At 34.1% G+C, this 19,062-nt stretch overlaps 1 protein-coding gene across 4 annotated transcripts in view; it reads right to left on the minus strand.

The window, feature by feature from the left end:
- The window catches only part of RFX3 (regulatory factor X3), a 128,084-nt gene that overhangs the window by 17,864 nt on the left and 91,158 nt on the right, over positions 1-19,062 (minus strand). For 3 of the 4 annotated variants that reach the window (XM_055698582.1, XM_055698584.1, XM_055698585.1), the window contains exons 5-11: positions 18,922-18,996; positions 13,954-14,135; positions 13,287-13,406; positions 3,557-3,678; positions 2,216-2,328; positions 1,310-1,425; positions 643-797 (exon numbers count right to left, since the gene is read on the minus strand). In XM_055698582.1, coding sequence (XP_055554557.1) covers positions 643-797; positions 1,310-1,425; positions 2,216-2,328; positions 3,557-3,678; positions 13,287-13,406; positions 13,954-14,135; positions 18,922-18,996 — 883 coding nt within the window. The remainder of the gene's footprint in view (positions 1-642; positions 798-1,309; positions 1,426-2,215; positions 2,329-3,556; positions 3,679-13,286; positions 13,407-13,953; positions 14,136-18,921; positions 18,997-19,062) is intronic. The other variant, XM_055698583.1, reaches the window with a different exon arrangement.

The raw sequence follows: 19,062 nt of genomic DNA on the forward strand, positions 1-19,062 counted from the left end.
TGAATGGCTGGACAGTTACTGATTCTCTCATGCATAACATATGACAAAAAGAACAATACACTGAAATAATAAATTGGACTAAAAATTTTGACTTGATTTTTCATCACTTTAACAGCCATTATAATTGATTTCAGCAGCCACCGATTAAGGAACAAAAGAGTAACTGTCCAAAAATGGAATCGCAAAGATCATATACTTTTTTTTTTCCCAGACTAATCAAAGATTAATATAAAATGTTCAAACTGAAAACTAATGAATTTAGTGGAAGGACTGACTAACATTAGCGCACACTGGCTCAGGGCCACAGGATTTATGTCTATCAAGTAGTCCAGAGCCAGAGTAAAAGGAAAACATTTTAATCTGAAAATACAACACACACAGAAAGAAGTATCTTTAGTATGAAACTGTACCTTGAAAAAACAGATCTTCCAACTGCACTAAAATCCTCAGTTACTTTTAAAATACAAAGCATACATCAACTCTCAGCACAACTCCCTACACAACAAAACTGAAGATAAATGATACACAATACTTTCCTAACTTTCAAACTTATTCCTATAGCTGCCTTGTGAGGCACAAGTCCACCACCATACACATGCATGCACAAAAATCCTTACAAAATGTTTCAGATGTTTAACTTACTAGGAATAGGTCTAAGGACATCAGGAATGAGAATCTCCACTAAAGCCTGGTACATCACATGGTCACAGTTACACATCCATTTCAGAATAGACTCATTCTTGCACAGAGTAATCAGCTTTGCTTTTGGAAGTCGACTTTCTATTTCACTCAGATTGCTGGTGTGAAAAAAATGTAGCAAATGAATAAATTATAATGCATTTACCACAGGTAAAAATCTGCAATGGGTGTTAGAATGTATTATTTTATAAAGACATCATAGATGTCTCAACTACACACAATATAACTTCTTTACACATTTGTCACAGGGAAATGGATTTTAAAAATGCTTCTGTAGCTCTGCTACAGCTCATAAACTATGCAGAGGTATGAATGGTCCTTTTGGCCTAAAAGAACTGGAAAGAATACAGGGAAAAGACATCTTTACTGTATAGTTGTCCAAGCAAAGAAAAAAAAAAATGGACAACACAGTAGTTTCAAGACTGCACTTCAGCATACACCCAGACTATAGAAAAAAAGGCCAGACAATATCAATTTAATTTGAAAAATTAGCATATGAAAAACTGTATTATTGCTCTGCAGGTAAAACTAATGAAAGTTTTTTTATTTTATTTGACACCTGTATTATGTTAACATGAAAAGCAGTAAACGAAGAGAAACATTTCTTGACCTTGGTTCAGTAATAGTAGTGCCATCAGGTGGAGCAGAGGGAGAATAGCGCCAGAAAGTTTGCCACAATTTTTCTATCAAGCTGAATTGAAGATTCACAACCACATCCAGTATTGCCTGAGAAAATAAAACACAAGTACAAACTGCCTTCTGCTCAACTTCCCCCCACTTCCAACTCCAACTAGACTAATAGTTTTTCTTCCTTTACACAGTGGAGCAAAGGCAAACTGTACATTTCTCAACTTACAAATAATGTCTGTTTTAATACCTTTGATACCCATAAATTATTCAGCACTATAACCTGGTGTGCACAGAGACTTGAGTAAGGCGAAGTGCACATTCATGGAAGCCTCCAGAAATGAGTATGGCCTACGTAAACATATCAGAGGAATTCATCCAAACAAAATAATTAATGCAAGACCAAAGGAAACCTGCCATTTCATTCATTTTCACAATGTACAGGTTTGAAAGTACCTTCAAAAATAATTTTAAAAGACATACTGTTCAATATCAAATGTGGCTGAAACATCTCAGTGTTTTTTTAAGATGAGAAAAAAGTTACTGCTTTTAATGTAAAAAAATATTATAGTTTAACCTGATTTATATTTCCTATTGACTAAACCAAAGATCTGCGTGTACAATCTGAAGTCTACTTTCTCAAACATGTGTGAACATACACATAATTATACTTCATTCTCCCTGTCTATCATGTATAACTTTTTTCCCACGTAAAGGGGACCCTCCAGAAAAACTTATTTCTAATGTCCTTTCAAATGAAATAAGCAAAATATCCTGAGGGAAGGTCACACATCACTGGCATGGCTGCAATATATTTGGCATGACTGTCCTGTACTCACCTTCACTAGAAATCATGAACTTCAAAAAATAAATGGTTTATAGGAAATACCTCACAGTGCTCTCGATAAAGACTCTGCAGTGATTTGATGTCTTCAAAAGTAGTACCATCTGGCAGCGAAGATATTTCAACTTCTCCAAACTCTGGAAGTACTCGAGATGCATCTGTTTCCATGACAACATAATGAAAAAGGCCTATTGTAAACGATGCCAGTTACAGTATGATTAAGAAAAAATTTAAGGATGATACAAAAGAAAGAAATTCCAAAAGGTCATAATGTGCAAAGAGAAAAGCTTTTCATACCTGTTGTATGATAAAATTGTAAAGAAATTCAGCCAGCATTTTTAAATCAAAAAAACCCCAAAATTATTCTTGAAGACATTAAAAAGATGGCACGTACATACTACATGTATACAGAAAAGCTAATGCAGATGTTTTCAGAATGTTGCAGGATGAAGGAAAATATCTGTGCCAGTGTACGAAACATTAATCCTTGAACATTTTTTTTCTAGTTCAGCTGAAGTGTTTCTATGTAGCCAGGTATGATGGTGCTTAGTAGACTCAATATACATTTTTATTTGAAATTTAATAGACTTTCAAGTAGAGCCAATGTGTGCTTTTACTATTTGCCACAAATGTTCCTAGAGACAAGCTGATTTAAGAGAAAAATGCTGGACTGAAAGGTACCTGGAAAGGAAGATTCGAAACATTTTAATGTTACCATGTTCAGTAACAGCAAAATTAGGCCAAAGGATTTGGTGCTTGAAAATCTCAAGCAAAGAAGCCTACACATTCTGCAGTAGCACAGCCAAAGAGTATTCTTACCGGAACAAGTAAAAAAACTACTATTTGTTTCCATTACTGAGAATACATGCTGAACTGGATCAGAATCTGCAACTTGGATATTTTTAAACATTAACTTTCAGGTTCTATTTGATAAAATTTTCCCACTTACAACACTACAGCACATTTTCAAAACAGTCCACTGGATGGTTAACTTGCAATAGTCATGCAATGCCATCACCCCCACTCACTTTTATGAAATATAATCCACTGTAGTGCATATGCAGGAAACAACTGCAAGTGCGGGAACTGCAATATGCATATCTAATATAATACTGCCAGCAACCACACTGTGATGTATACAACATTAAATATATCACACAAATATAGAATTTGCAATTTTTTTCTTTTATACTTATATAATGCATATTAAATATAAAGCTCATAACAAAGAACATGTAATTTAAGTGCCTTTTTATTCTGTTGTGTAGGAATTTCAAAGAGGGCATGGCAACTTTAGAAGCAACTATTGTATTTGTGTGACTTGATCTTCACAGTGATAATGAAGTTCATTTCATTTATACAGCTGTATAAAACCTGCTTTCATACCTAGAAACTGTTGATGATGTTGACTTTGGGCAATTACAGTTTGTTCAACAGATGTGCCTGTCTGTTGACCACTTCCTGTGAAGCCATCTGCAACTCCATCCACTTTCTGCATAGCCTTATACCTACAAAAATACCAAGTACAAAATATCCTTTCTGTTCACTCCTTCATAAAAAAGATCATACAATCTACGTTTGCTCTGATTTCTCCATCTTGAAATAAAATACTGAGGAAAAGTAACAAAAGAATTTTCACATTTTTATTTTATTTGTAAATAACAATTACTAAGGGAAGCTAGAGGACTAACAATGCACTACCAATTTCATGAAGGTGATATTACAGTACCGCTACCAATTTCTTGTGGAATTTAGCTTAGGAACAGCATACCATAAGACCTGCTAATTGACACCGAAAATAATGAAATCTTCCCCTTTCTGAATAGCTTGAATTCACAATATGTATTGTAACTCAATATGAATTATGTAACTCAAAAATAATGTTTCATTACCTTAAGAAAAAACAACATTACTGTCTGAGGACAGTGAAAGACTTTTCAAATCCAACAAACTTCCCTCATAAGCATAGAAGGCCTGAGAAGATAATTGGAAACCTAAACTCTTCACTGTCAGTTCTCAGAATCTTTTATAAAGGACAAAAATCAAAATTATACAAATGGGAATGCTGGTTTGGATGGTGAAGTGTTGTTTCGACAGTCTGACAGGCTGAAGATCATGCCTGTCACTTTCAACACAACTGAGAATTTGTTGATCTTAATGGTAACATCGTGGATGCATTGCACTTTGGAAAACAATTGTAGCCACTGGAAAAGAAAATAAGAGCTAAATAAAGTGTGTTTTAATGATCACTTAAATTGGAATTGTTGTGCAGACTGTAAAACTCCGTGTTAACTTCAGAAATGTGACAAGAAATTCCACTGTCGATGCATTAGTTTGAGAAGCAACTTAATCAGTTGGGAGCATTTAATTTCGTTTCCAGTAAACATAAACTAGCATTCACTCTGTAATTACTGAGATTTTACTTCAAAAGGAAGTTTCCATGAAAAACATCTGTTCAATATTCTAGGCATTCCTGACATGAATCTAAATATACAGTAACACAAGGCAGACAGAAAGTACACTTTTCAACAGAAAGGCTCCTCTCCTGATGAACAAACAGTTCTATAACTTCAGGAATTTTAGTGCTTGAGAAAAAAGAAGACACCTGTATCTATTCTGTCTCTAGGTCACCCATATCAAGTTTCACTTTCTGTAATGGTCTGGTGTACAATCCTATGTCTGTGTGGCAGTGCACCTCTCCCCCTTCTCTGGGCTGTTCTACAGCCTCGGGAGCTGCTGGCAAGACCTCCCTACCTTGACTGGTAAGTTGGGTGCGTAAGCACCACTTAACCGCACCAGCAACTCTTACTTGGCTAAGGCAAAGAATGGCTCTGTCTATACTGGGAATCGTCAGCTACAGCTTGACACCTTAAGTAATGAGTTGGGTGGCCAATTACCCTTTGAGTGTCCCTGTCACTCCTACTGGACTAAGGCACAGAATGGCACCACCTGTGCTGGAACTGCCATTGACTGGTCAAAGCACGGAAGAAGAATGGCAACAATCAGTTACTTCCTGACAACCCCAGGATGCTGTTGCTGGATCATAGCCCAAGTGGAAATTGAGTGAAACAAGATACTGTTTCTGGAATTTTTTTTGAGAAAATTACCCACTCAGGTTGTGGTCAGGATGGAAATTTGCTGATGACTAAAGCCAATCATCTCACAGCCTTATACACAATGGTCCTAAAGTGAGAGACCCTTTGAGCTCTCCTGGACTGCAGCAGGCTGTGACCACATCTCCCCCTGAGCAGGACGCCACTCAGAGCTTGCAGACCACTACACCTTGTGATACTAGGGGAACCATCGACCATCGCAGAAAGTCAGCAACGGGGCCTGGGCTGATACCCCTGCTCCTCAAGGCTCAACTCTTCACCTGCTGAGGATCACAAATAAGACGTGAGTATTTCACTGAACTCAGGGGCAAACTTTTAGTAGGTATACCTTTGCTGTAATATATATTGCAAACTTGAAGTAGTTAAGGTAATTATGTAATTTCATGATTTAAAACAAATTTTATTGATTTTCTGCTAAAATCTTATGGATAATCTTGAATGGTGAACAAACTTCTTTCTTCTCTTTCTCCCCTTTTGATCTAATTCGTTGTCCAAGTGCAGGACTTAGAATAGATCGAGCCGCACCTAAGCTCTGTTAAGAGTTTAGAAAGCAAGGGGGTCTACTCTGAACCTCATGACTCAGTGGAAGGGTCTTCCCTTATTCTTTATCCCACTTTCTAGCTCTTTCCCTTCTAGACATAAACCATTGACCAAGTCTGAGACTAAGATTAGATCCAGCTGCACCTAAACTCTGTGAGAGTTGAGAAAGCAAGGGGATCTGCTCTAAACGTCATGACTCAATGGAAAGATCTCCTTTACCCTATTAAACATTTAAACTTTATAAACTGTTTCCCACTCTACTCTGACTTGATTTATCTCTGTGCATTTACTTCATGTAGTAATCAACGGCATGAAGCTTGCCATTGAATCTAGTGAACTCACATTTCCACAAATACTGATTAAACCTATTTCACTTAAAACTCTGGTGGTAATTCTTCAAGTGATCTGACCTAATCACTCCTTTCGTGACAGCCTGTTGAACACAACAGTGAAACTCTAATTAACTGTATTAAAGAATAAAATTTCATCTCTGGTATCATGGTAGCACTGAACTCTTCTGGATGAGCTTGTTATTACTTGATAAATCTACCTGCAATCCAGGCAGTTCATCTGAGAAGAATTCTTAACTTGTCTCTCAATTATAATTACAAATACCAGGCAGATCAACTTCTGGAAATACTTGTAAATCAAAACCTATACTTCAAGACACTTCCACAGCTTTCTGCAAAATGTATTATTTTACTGACCCTTCAGCTCCTGAAATAGGATTAAAATTGTTTTGAAGACATAAAAATAACATTCCTCTAAGAGTTTTCCAGTTATACAAAAAAACTTTTAATTAAAGTATAAAAGCCAACTTAATCCTTCAGTGCTAGGAATCAGGATTATCCACCTACTTACACCACTGTGGTTTATGTAAAATATGTGGGCAAAATTCTTAATTCTGGCACTCTGACAGGTAATGTGTCAAGAGTTAATCAGTTTCAGCAGCGTTAGAAATTCACTTGCAAAATGAAACTAAAGAATGAAAAAAAAAACCATCTTTTTCAGGAGCTTAAGATTAAACGGAAGTAGTCAGTGGTTAATAATTTTAGATCTGCTGGTTTTTATGTACAAGTAGAACTTTGGCAGTTTAGGCATCAAACAGCTCTCCAGAATTCTTTAGTTAAATTTTAGCCATTTTTGGTGCATGCAAAAAATAGTTACAATTTCCTAACTGGTAAGAGTCACATTTTCTAAAATTACCCAAACTTTTACTCTGTTAATTTTACTCACTACTAACATATATCTTATTTCATCTTTCATCCTTTTCTTTTTCCTTTTTTTTTTTTTTTTTCCCTTTCTTTTCTTTTAAATTACTGGGTGCTAGGAGACTGGGAGCAGAAAATACCAACTAACCTTACATGAGTATTACACTTTCTAATGACATTTGACCCAGAAAGGAGATGATTTGAATCTTATATAGGTTACATAAACAGTAAAAGTTTGCAAAGTCTTTAGTTAACAACAGACGTTTTCTCAATTTCTGCAAAGCTATGAAAATAAAAAAAAAACCACTAAACCACTCAAATCAGAACACGGAATCAGGTAATTCAGAAATGACACTGAATGATATGCTGGTCTCACTTTGCAGTTAATTCAGAATACAACTTCATTGACTTCCATAGTCTAACTTTGACATAAGGTCATTAACACAAACATCCTCTCTCTCTGCAAAACAGATTAATAACTTCCTGACTAAAATTCATGTGCAGCAAACAATGCATTCATTAAAAAGATAAATCAGAAAGGGGAAGTATAATTAAATGCCTACTTAGTTTGAAATGCATGTATGAAATTGGTAGGGAAAAGAAACAAGCTGAAAACTATCAAAACTATGAGAAGCCAAAATGGATTAACTAAGCCACAAGACAGACAAAAAACAGATAGCAGCTTTTTCAGTTAAATTTTCTGCAGATTTTTTTGCTTGCTTGTACTGTTGCCATGCTGTCACTATTCAGATTTTAAGTCTTAGAAGTTAGTATTTTTCTGAAAAATCCAACTCATGCTGTTACACAATTTATAATATTCTCTCTTTTTCTTAAAAACTAAGGTTTTTATCTTTCTGGCTTGCTCAAAAAACAACCCAAACCCAAACACAACCAAGTAGGTGTTTTAAAAATAAATAGAACTAAGCTCTAAGGATTCACCTCTATTTTATTTTTATTTTGTCCCTGAGAAGTGAGCTGATATACTGAACTATGTAACAAAATGGCAAACTTATGCATAACAATGTGCAATGTTTGTTAAAGCATTTTACTACTGTATGCAAATAAAATGTTGCCATTGATGCTACTGGGGAAAAAAGTAAGCTTTTAAAATTAGCTGAAAGCAAAAGTTGATTCCAACAGCTTGCAATACCACAGACAACACATACTAAAGCTGTTAACTACAGGAAAATTGAAGAAACACAAATACTTTAAAAAATCTGTGAAGATGCATAACCTGCAAGTAACAAAGAAATACCTGAGAAGCATTTGGATGCTATAAAAATGTTTTGGTGTGTAGGTCAAGTTTGTACTAGTTGCTTCCTAGCTTTTGAAGAAAATAAAATAATCTCCAAGTATACTATTGTGCATACATCATAAAGCCTCAAAAATAATGTGGAGGCTGTATTTCAGTAAAAGCTTCATTATCTAAAATCAAATACAGTAGGTGAAACTGAAGAAATTTAAGGAATGCAAATTTAATGTGTGTACTTTTAAAACATCTCTCCTCAGTCTAATAACCATTGTTGATATATATCTAATCTAGAATTCTAAGCAGAACTTCCTGGTTTTTTAATCGGCAATCACCTCTGCATTGTAACCATACTAGACACAAAGTATCTGAGCTTGTTCAAGAGAAAGACTGATTTTTTTCTGAACTACTCCATTAGGAAGTTATTTAGTAGTTTATCATATAAGTTCTCTTATTATCATTTTAGGATATTGTGTCTTAACAAACTTGTAGCCCAGTTTTAAAGATGTCAGTGTTTCTTGGACTATGATACCTTACTTTCTGGTTTCAAAAATAATACCACTGTAAAAATGCCTAATTTCTCTGTTTTCCATAAACCCAAGACCCTTTTAAAAAGATCTGTAAATACTTGATACTTTTGACTCACAGCACAGTGGCTTGTTAAAAGGTAATTTTGACTGATCAGTATATCCATGAAACGTGAATACAGGAAAGACAACAGCAGAAAAATACAGATTATTTCCTACATAAAATAGAGAGCAGGGTAAGCAACATCTATAGGAAGCAGTGATTAACGATTTCTGGTTAGAACAATAATATAAGTTAGCTGAATGTTATAATGTACAGTAGATAACGATGGTTATTGTAATCATTAAAAACTTCTTAGCTGAATGTTCAGCTCCCATAAATGAAAGCAAAAAGGTACAATCATTGTATGCAAGAACTGAAAGAAATATTTGAAATTAACTAGGAAAGATGGAGGTTTACTTCTGGAAAAAGAATTCAAAACGTACATTGTTATGAATGCTCTAAAGAAAAGGTAAGCATACCTGCATCAATTTCCCTAGACTAAGCCATAAAGATAATTCAGCTTCTGAGCCACAAGGTTCTACTCACGAAGAGCTAAATAAAACCAGGTTAAAACCGGAACTTGCCTTTAGGAATTGTATCTCTGATACATTTCCCTTAAATTATCTGAAAAGGAATGCTTATGGGAATGCTTTCATAGTAAGATTGTACTTCGAAGTGGCAAGTGTTTAGTGCCAGACTTAAAACTGTGCAAATATATCTGACATAATATTTGGGTTGGATATTACTTTATTTCTTCCTAACAATCTTTGTCAGATGCCCATCCGCTGTTAGTCAGGCCTGTGTTTGATCCAAAAGTGATGGATAATATAACCAGTTAAATATCCTGGGTTTTCCTATCCTGGAAAACATTTAGGAGCAGGATGAGAGATGCAATCCAGGCCTTTCCTTGCAAGTCTGAGCCATACAGCAGGTCCACCTGAAAGGTAGGGTGTTAGCTATTATCTTCCAGCCAAGACTACTGTTAACATTTCTTCAGTTCAAAGATGCTTTAAGTCTCTCGATACATGGTGGTTGTTGCCAAACCACTGTCTCAGCTGGAAGACAGGACTATTGGCATCTGTGATTTGTAGTTACTCTTTTTTCTTGTTACTGGAACAAAGAAACAGTACGCCCACAGCTCATGCTGATCACAACAAACAGCATGACCTTCATCTGAAACTTGTTTGATAAATCTCAGGCCCTCGAATTCAAGCCCAGAACAAACTGATCATGAACACAGAAGAGCACTTTGGGATATACAAGTTAAGCACATACAGAAGGTGCATGACCCTCAGTTTAAGAAAAAAAAATGAAGAAAAATGAGCTGTAGTGTACGTTCACTCTACAGCCTTTGCCAAAAAGGGTTAGAAGTGTTTATCCAATTAGATGTGTCTGACAGAGGTGACACAATTGGTGTAACTATACAGAAATAGTATATTGACTGCAATTTACCACTGGTTTAAAGGACAAAAGAAACATCAGAAATAGTAACAAAGCCCAACAAAGAGCTACGTTACCCTAATAATGCAAATTGTAATGTTCAGTCCTTTACTTATCTCTTAATAAATCCTGCTAGAATTCTTCAATACACTAAGATAACTACAATAAAAATACATACAGACATATATCAAACATTGAAACCAGAGACTAAACGTGTTCTGTGAATGTGGAAGAAATGTCACTTCAAAACCACAAGTTCACTTTTAAACTGAAAGTTTTACGTAAAGTCATTTTTATATTTAGCATTTCTCTTTTCCTAAAAAAACTTAGCTTCTGAGTGCCACAGGACACGAGCAATCTCAGTTTCCATTAAAATTAAGCAAATAAAATATACAGACATTTTTATTCAAAGAATGTGGAGTAACACTTGACATTGTATGACCAAAGACTACCCTAAAAGTAAGGTTACCAAGAGAGAATAGACCAAAGCTCATGACTGCTGCATGCTAGAGTGGCTGCAATGAAGTAAACAGGCTAGATTGTGCAATAATTTAATATATTTGTTAAATCTTTTCCTAAAATTACTGTTATAATCAGCACATTCCAATGAGATAAAAATATTCTTGAATCATCACTCTTGGCTTTGAAAATCCCTGTTTCTATTAGAAAATTAAGTTAAAGTAATAGTGGCTCATGAGTTTCCATTTTTCAATGAAAATTTCCTATATTTTCTTGGATAAACATCTTTCTATATCCTATTTAGTATTGCTAGTATTTTTGATGGTATGCAGAGCACAACAAATACAATTTTTCACAGTGCAACTGTCAAAGTCTGGCTAGGTCCTTGATCTCTACATTTTATCTATTTAGGATGCTGTGATTTTGGAAAGACAGAAAATATTTTACTGAGATCTGTGTACCCTGAACACAGGGATGAAAAAAGAACCTCAGAACTACTTTGTATGAATACTACACCAGTAGGGCTATGTTAACAATGCCTCTATTTCTAGGGTATGTAACTGGTCATCACAAGTGTAGAGAGGTCAGCCTGCTTTTATTTTAGACAAGAAGGTATGTAATGCAAGTTCCTGAGCAATGAGATGAAGCTTCATCTAGGAAGGTATACTGAGACAGCTGCTTTTAAGGATTTAATAATAAAGCCATTGTTATTATTAAGATACAACATGATGGTGGTCTTTCCTGACTCAACATTGCAGACAGGTGATAGAGGCTTCTGCTTCTCTCCTTTTCCTGTTCTCTCCCATGGCTAGCCTCAACTCAACATATAATCAACTTTTCTAATACAGCACAGTGCTCTTCATGTAACAGCTACCTTACTCAGCAGCAGCATCCAGTGCCTTGTAGTTGCCATCCTTCACCAGTATCTGTAGAGATTCTCACAACAGAGCTTAAGATCAGTATGAATTTAGTATGAATGAAAGCGTGCCTGTGTGTATGTGCGTCCATGCACAAAAACGTGGATTAAAGGGATGCACTAACTGCTACACCATGCTGCATGTGTCATTTCATTCAAATATAATCGGGGAACAAACTGACATAATGTTAAGAAAATGCCACCAAACATACCTAGGTATGGAAATAAGGGAACTACTTAAGACATATGGTGGTGTTAAACAAAATAATAAAGTAAATAATAAAGGAAAGTAGTATCTACTCCTAAGAGTTATGTAAGAAATTCAAAATCAGTTTGTCACTGTGAATCAAGAAGACAAGAGAGGTGATGATGATTAGGTAACTGGCATAACTTCTCCAGAAACAATTTCATAGAAACAATTCTAATAAGACCATTGTGGCATATGTCTTGGTGCATACATGTGATTTAGAGTGTGAGGGAATGAAATCTGTGAGTCAGCTTGAGTAGGTAAAATAAGCTTGCCTTGAGATTTTGTAAATACCTATCACCTTTTCTTACCATATAATCTTGTCCTTCTTTTTGTAACAAGAATTTCCTACATGATCATATTGGGAGACATCTCATGCTTCTGTATTATGCCCACTGCAAGATCGTTAAGACCATCTATCTTACCATGAATATGTCTTTAGTGCTGTAACTACTTCTGGAAGTGATAGTAAAACAATTTCAAATTAAAGTGGTATCTGTATTTGAAGTTCAAGTCTGAAGTTGTGTTTTCCATATCCCAATTGTGTCCAAGGCCACAAAATACACTTAGTAAGCTATACTACACTGTTCATTCAATTGGACTTTGAGTAATAGCTCTAAAGATGTCTTGCTTGATATGCTGCTGTTCTGCCTAGGAGTTTTATGAAATTACACACCTTAGATATTTCACTTTAGGGTAATAGGGAGGCTAGTGACATCAGTCAAATAGAAATAAATTTCAAAGAAATGTACTGATTTGTATTTTTTTACTAAGATTTTCTATTCAGGATAGTTTTTCATATACATATTCACACATTCTTTCACCACCAGCATAGCCCCTTGTGGTCACTGTGCCATTTTTCAAACACTTCCGGGCTTTCACAGGATCCTCAGGAAACACAGATGGTGAGGGAAAATACTTAAATCAACTTTCACACAAACCATTATAGTTACATTTATTCTTCACCAGGAGAGGAAATAAACACTAAACTGAACATAATCATAAGCTCTTCTATATGCAGCTTATATGTAAAATGTTGTAGCAATGAAAAACAGCAAAATCTGAAATTCAAGCTTCTACTGGTTTTCTTCAGCTTGTGGGATAAAACCTCAAGATAGTTAAGAAGAGTCTGTTCATGTAATATGTCACTTTATTATATTATTTCTTGCAAATTTATGACAATGCCTAGGTAAATACTCTTTCATGTCGACTGATACTTCTGTGACATCAATTGGATATCTAACAAACATTTTTCACAGCACAGAAGCTGAACAAAAATTGCATTAGTATTCCAGTTTCTCCATGTAAGCAAAAGTAAGGCTTTATGAACTAGAAACATTAGTAAGTATTCATGGTCACTTCACACTTTACCTCTGTTTTTGCTGCATGGGCTGTTGTCTCATAGCCATATATTGCATGTCCTCTTGTAGTCGATTAAGAGGAGAGTCTGGCTTGACACGAATCCCATAGTAATGATATTTGGAGTTCCCCCTTTATGAAAGAGCAAGAATTAAAAGCACCACTTTTATACATATACATTACATTTACTTTACAATTTACGTTAACTAGAAAATAATACCCACATATCAAGCCTGACTCTCCTGTCATACTTGTTTTACATAGGTGTCATTTTACAATCTTCAGGAAATTAATTCACTCTCTTGAACAAATATCATCCAGCATTTTAACTTGTAATCCACTTGAGTGCAAATAAATAAAATAAATACACCTTATCTAGCTATGGAGAAACACAGTTCTTAGTAATTTCCAAACAACAAGTATATTTTACTTGTAGTGATAGAAATCTGCAGTGTATTTATCAAAATGTAAACACACATACACACAAAAACAGGAGAAGTAAAAGTGTAACAACATCTGGAAAAGTATAAAAATGTTTAACGTTAAGAGACTGAACTGACAGAAAAACACTGTAACATTTAAATACAGGTTTTATTTATTTTTTGGCTAGCAGCAATTTTCTTTCTTAGGATTATTACTTATAATTTCTATCGTAGTTCAGTATTTCATTAACACAAACCTAGTTCCAAGTCTTCTGGTCCGTAATCCCATGAAGATTGATCGTATGAGTTTTCCAAAGGAGGCAGCATTGACTGGATCCAACTTGTGTTCCTGACAGTGTCGTAAGTAATGGTTGTAAAGGGTACTTCTTGGAAGGCTCACTCCTTCTGCAGTTTCGTAGTTGTCTAAAAGCCATTGAAGCTATATCACATACAGAACAGAAAAAAAACCTACCATTATTACTTTATTTCAAATATCGTAGCCATACAACATTAACTTGTAACAGTTTTGAAACCACTCTCTTCAGGTCTATTAAACCATTACTCCCTTCTTCAGAGACTCCTTAAATGCTAGTTACACCATAGGATATTTAGGATCTTCAGAATTACCGGGAAAGGGAAGAACTCATTGCACTTGTGACCTCACATAAGCATCCACTTCTTAAAATATTTTTGATGCAGTTAAACACACCGATATGTGATAAAGGTATCTATGCTTTGGAGACAAACTGTTAGTACAGCAAAGAAATAAATAATCATGACTGTAATTCATATAAATTGCAGAAAACAAACCCCTTGGACTAACAACAGTTAATGTATTTTCAAACCTGAGCTATTATACTGTTTTTCTTTGCCTGATGTTAACAAACATCACAGCACTTAACTGAATAGGGTATTTTTTACTCTCTGATACATACAAGAAAACAGCTATTGCATGTAAGTCAAAGACCAACTTGGATAACACTGAAAACAACTGGTACGTCTATAAAGCGTTAGGGGTACAACCCCTTTCAATTGTACCTGTTTGCCATTGACTTCCAGGAGGAACAGAATAAGGTTCCTGGAAGAACATTTATCTTTTCATGTAATTGTGGTAGGTAATTTTAGACAGATGCAAGAGGAGACTTTTTACGTAACATCACTGACTTTCCAAGTAGTGCACACTCATGAAACACCTCTAGTTGTCACTAATACACAAAACTTAATACTTCTAGATTTAACATTATAGAAGAATGACAAAAGAGATAAAAAATAGTACAGGTTGAGGACTCATTTAAATTCCACTGGTTTAGGAGTTATATATGCTAACATCCTCTTTATCTTTCCCCAGTACTTGCCATGATTTCAGTCCCCTGAAATTTTCCTTTAGGTATAGCCTGAATGATTCAAAAATTTAATTTTCTGTTTGAATTTTATTTGTTTTCCAAAGTATTTATACCAAAATAGTATAGTGTGAATATTCAAACTTGCTGGGATCAGAGATCTTACTAAATCTCTGAATTTAATTTGATTATCCAGTGAAAATGCAAACTGAGGATATTGCATCTTCAAAACTTGTTACAAACATTTACTCTGATGAGCTAGATATTCACACAATTTTTTAATGATTTTCAATTTAGTCCAGCAAAACAGTAACTATTATAACCAAAACACAAATTAAGTGACAACAAAGGACATGCGTAGTCTATGTGTTATTTACTCCTTTGCAGAATTATTTTGTTAAGAGCAGTGCACAAATTCTATACCATTAATGTTCAGTGTAACTTATGCAAAGAACATGAATATTTTAGTGTGCAATAACTATGAAATATATCAGTCCTGACCTTTCCTTTATCAAAACTGTTTTGTACTAAAGTACAGTAGATAACATATAATTGAATTTATAGCTATGTTTTAGTCCCAGTGCAAAATGCACCACTACAAATGCAAAAACATTACTACAAAATTTACTCTAGATCATTTAAACATGTTTCTTTATTTGCTTTTTACTGAAAACATGCCCATAACTTTTCCATGTTTCTTAAACATAAGCGCTAGAAAAATATACAGAAGTAAGATGTACGTGCTTCTAAGATATAAAATTTTTGGCTCAGTTGCAGGTAATCTTGCATTTCAAATAGACAAAATAAAAAAGTACAGTTCATCATTTTTATCAGTTATCATAATTATCAATATATCATTATTTTAAAAGTCTTAACATTCACAGGTCCTTCCAAACTGAGCATCCGTCATTTTTAAATAAAGCTGAAGAAAAGGTGTAACCATAAACATTAACTATTACTGAATGTATTAAACTTACTTCATTTTACTGAATGTATTAAATATAAAAACTGATGACCTACCATAAGCCCACCTGGGCTTAGAAACAAAGGTAATTGTATCTTTCAACTGTTGTATATATAAATAAATATATTATACAAATTTATATAATATTTCTCATATATTATTAAATTTATAATTTAATCAGAACAGATACAGAATGTGCAGTATTTCTGTCTTCCCCAAAGGGAAAAGCTTTGTCAATCCCAAAAGACTAAAAAAAATAAATAATTATTTTCCAATTAAGTTCTGCATGTAGCATTAAAGGTATTTTCCTCCAGATGGCTTCTAACCTATCATGAATAATTTTAAGTGCACCTCATTAATGATATGAATTTTTAACAGATATTATTTCAACGATATCTTGTATTATTCAACACCAAAAAAACCCGAAATCAAAAGATCAATGCAACATAAGAATTTTTGTGCCTGTGTGGAGTCGCTTAGTAGCAAAGGCTTGAAGGCATTACTTGCTAGATTATAGCCTGGAAGAAAAAGTGCAGTTAATACATAATTTTAAAAGGAAAATTATCTCCAAACATTGTATAACTACTGTAAACAACATTAAAAAATCAACCATGTCTCTACCAAAATTTAATATAATTCTAAAACTGAGCTGTTCAGATTTGAATCCTAGTTCTTTAATTCATAGTACTGACTGTATTATGTAAGTAAAATGGGTAAAGGTATGAAATATTTACAGACAGACCTGTTCAATTGACTCCAATTAAGCTGCAATGTTTATAAAACATTCAACTATCAAGTAATTAAATAAGTCAATCTCATGCAGAAATAAATCGGGAAAGAAAAGAAAACAGAGGAGAAATGATGAACACCTTAAAATGAGCATACATGAATTTAGGCAAAAAAACCCCCACCAACAAACAAACAAACATACAAACAAAAACCTAGAAAACCTCTTAGAGGTATCAGGGTGAAAATTCCTATCCCAAAACTAGCATTCTCCCACAAATCAATAGATCATCTGCAAAGTGCAACTTAATTAAACTGACAATGCAGAATTCTATTTTAAAACCTATTAAACACAATTATTTTAATCAATTCCAACCCAAAACATTGGAGGTCAAAATCAACAACAGTTTAAAGAGACAAAGACTGCACCTATACTTAAACTTCCTCCATACTGTCCTTGAGTTTAAAGGCAGTAAGCATCGCCTTAAAAATAGGCAAAACATCCAGCAAATTTGATCTAGATTGGTAGATTGGTAACTTCTTCCAAAATGACCAAGGCTAGGAAAGAGTGATTGCCATGAAAATATGCCATGAAAATATTTTTTTTTTCCTCACAGTCAAAGATATACCCCTATCTGAATACTTTTTAAAAAGCTTTCATAGTCAGGAAAGGAGTATCATGAAAAAACTTCACAGCTGGATGAGAATCTCATTATTAGAAACACATTGTGAACAGTGCATAGCACCAGAAACAAGTGGAACATAGTACACTGGGGCATAGCAGCTTATCTTATATTTCTTCTTGGTTTTATATGAAGATTCTGGAGTTCATAACAGGGTTAAACACAAAATTATCAATAGTTCAAGTGTTCCAAATCTTAAAGTAAATTTCTGTCACTTTGTTAGAAAAAGTTACGGTCCCTTTAAAAATTATATTTAAACAATAATTTTTATATTATCTGTCTAATATTATCTATTATTATTTAGATAATAATTTTGATATTGTCTTATCTTCAAAAAAATTGTTTCATAAACATCCAAAGTCCTTCTGTATAACATTTTGTGTAACTTTTTGTAAAACGATTTTCCTCTTTCAGTTTGGGCATTTTGTAGAGGAAAAAAAGTTTGCTTAAGATTTCCAGAAAACATTTCTTTTTTTGACTTTGACATAACTAGACCCATACAGAAAAAATCCAGAATCCAAATCCAAACCTGCTTAAACATACATTTTTAATTTGATTTCTGAGGAACAGCTTCTACCACTATATTCTTACATTAAAACCAAATTAAATTTCTTCTGTAAAACAATAAATAAATTTGAATTCATACAATTAGTAAAGCTGAGAAGGAAAAAAAGAGGTAAGATGAATACAAGCTAACATGGAAAAAATACAAAGTACAAACCCACAAATACCAACAGAAAATAAATATTTCAAGAAAGACCAGCAACTTACAAAGTCATATTATTATTTATATAAGTTTAAAACTAACTTTGGGTCTTTTTCCATTATTTTAAAGTACATATAATGGATTTATCACTATATTTTGGAGATCATGTTTTGACACAAAGATCTTTTAGCTTTGTATATGGGAAGTTCTTAACTGAGATTTGCAGAGTAAGAACAAAGCAAAAGGCAGCTGAACAAGACATTTTTGTGTACTTCAAATTAAGACAACGCTTTCATTTTTTTTCCAAGTCATCATAAGGACCTTTAGGATTCTGAAGCAAGTAATTTAATAATTCTATTCAGAACAAATGAAGAAACACCTAAAAATAATCTAACAATATTATTTAAGTATGCTGTGTGTTCCTTCTTTCCCTCTTCACATGCCCCGAAATATAGGGCACACAGACTTTGCTTTGTCAGCAACTTTATTTAAAATGTCAAAAGCCAGCTAATCTAGAATTATTTGAACTTCACCTTAACATTTACACTATAATCTGCAAAACAGTCACATGTGTAACTTCTCTTCACATAGGTGTGGAGCACAGGAAACAGTAACACTCTGCAATATACCATAAAGACATTTCACCTGACAAATTAAAGCCACGGGTGATGTAGTAGAAGACTACAAACCACTAAGGTGAGAAGATCAAGAGCAAAAAGTAGTAATAAAATAAAACAAACATTTAGAGGCAGGCTAAGCATGCAGAACAAGCAAGAGAAAGTATATGTGAAGAAGAAACAACTTACATGGCTGTTGAGAAGAGAGCTTCTGTGAGTGGACAGACCATCAGACTTTTGCAGTGTCTCAATCGCCATTTCAATCTGATAATAGATGTCATTAAAAAAAGGACTCAAGACAAGATAGCAAAAAAGCCTGATCAGAGAAGT

This window comes from Falco cherrug, chromosome Z, assembly GCF_023634085.1.
Source record: "Falco cherrug isolate bFalChe1 chromosome Z, bFalChe1.pri, whole genome shotgun sequence".
In the NCBI taxonomy this organism is placed as follows: Eukaryota; Metazoa; Chordata; class Aves; order Falconiformes; family Falconidae; genus Falco; species Falco cherrug.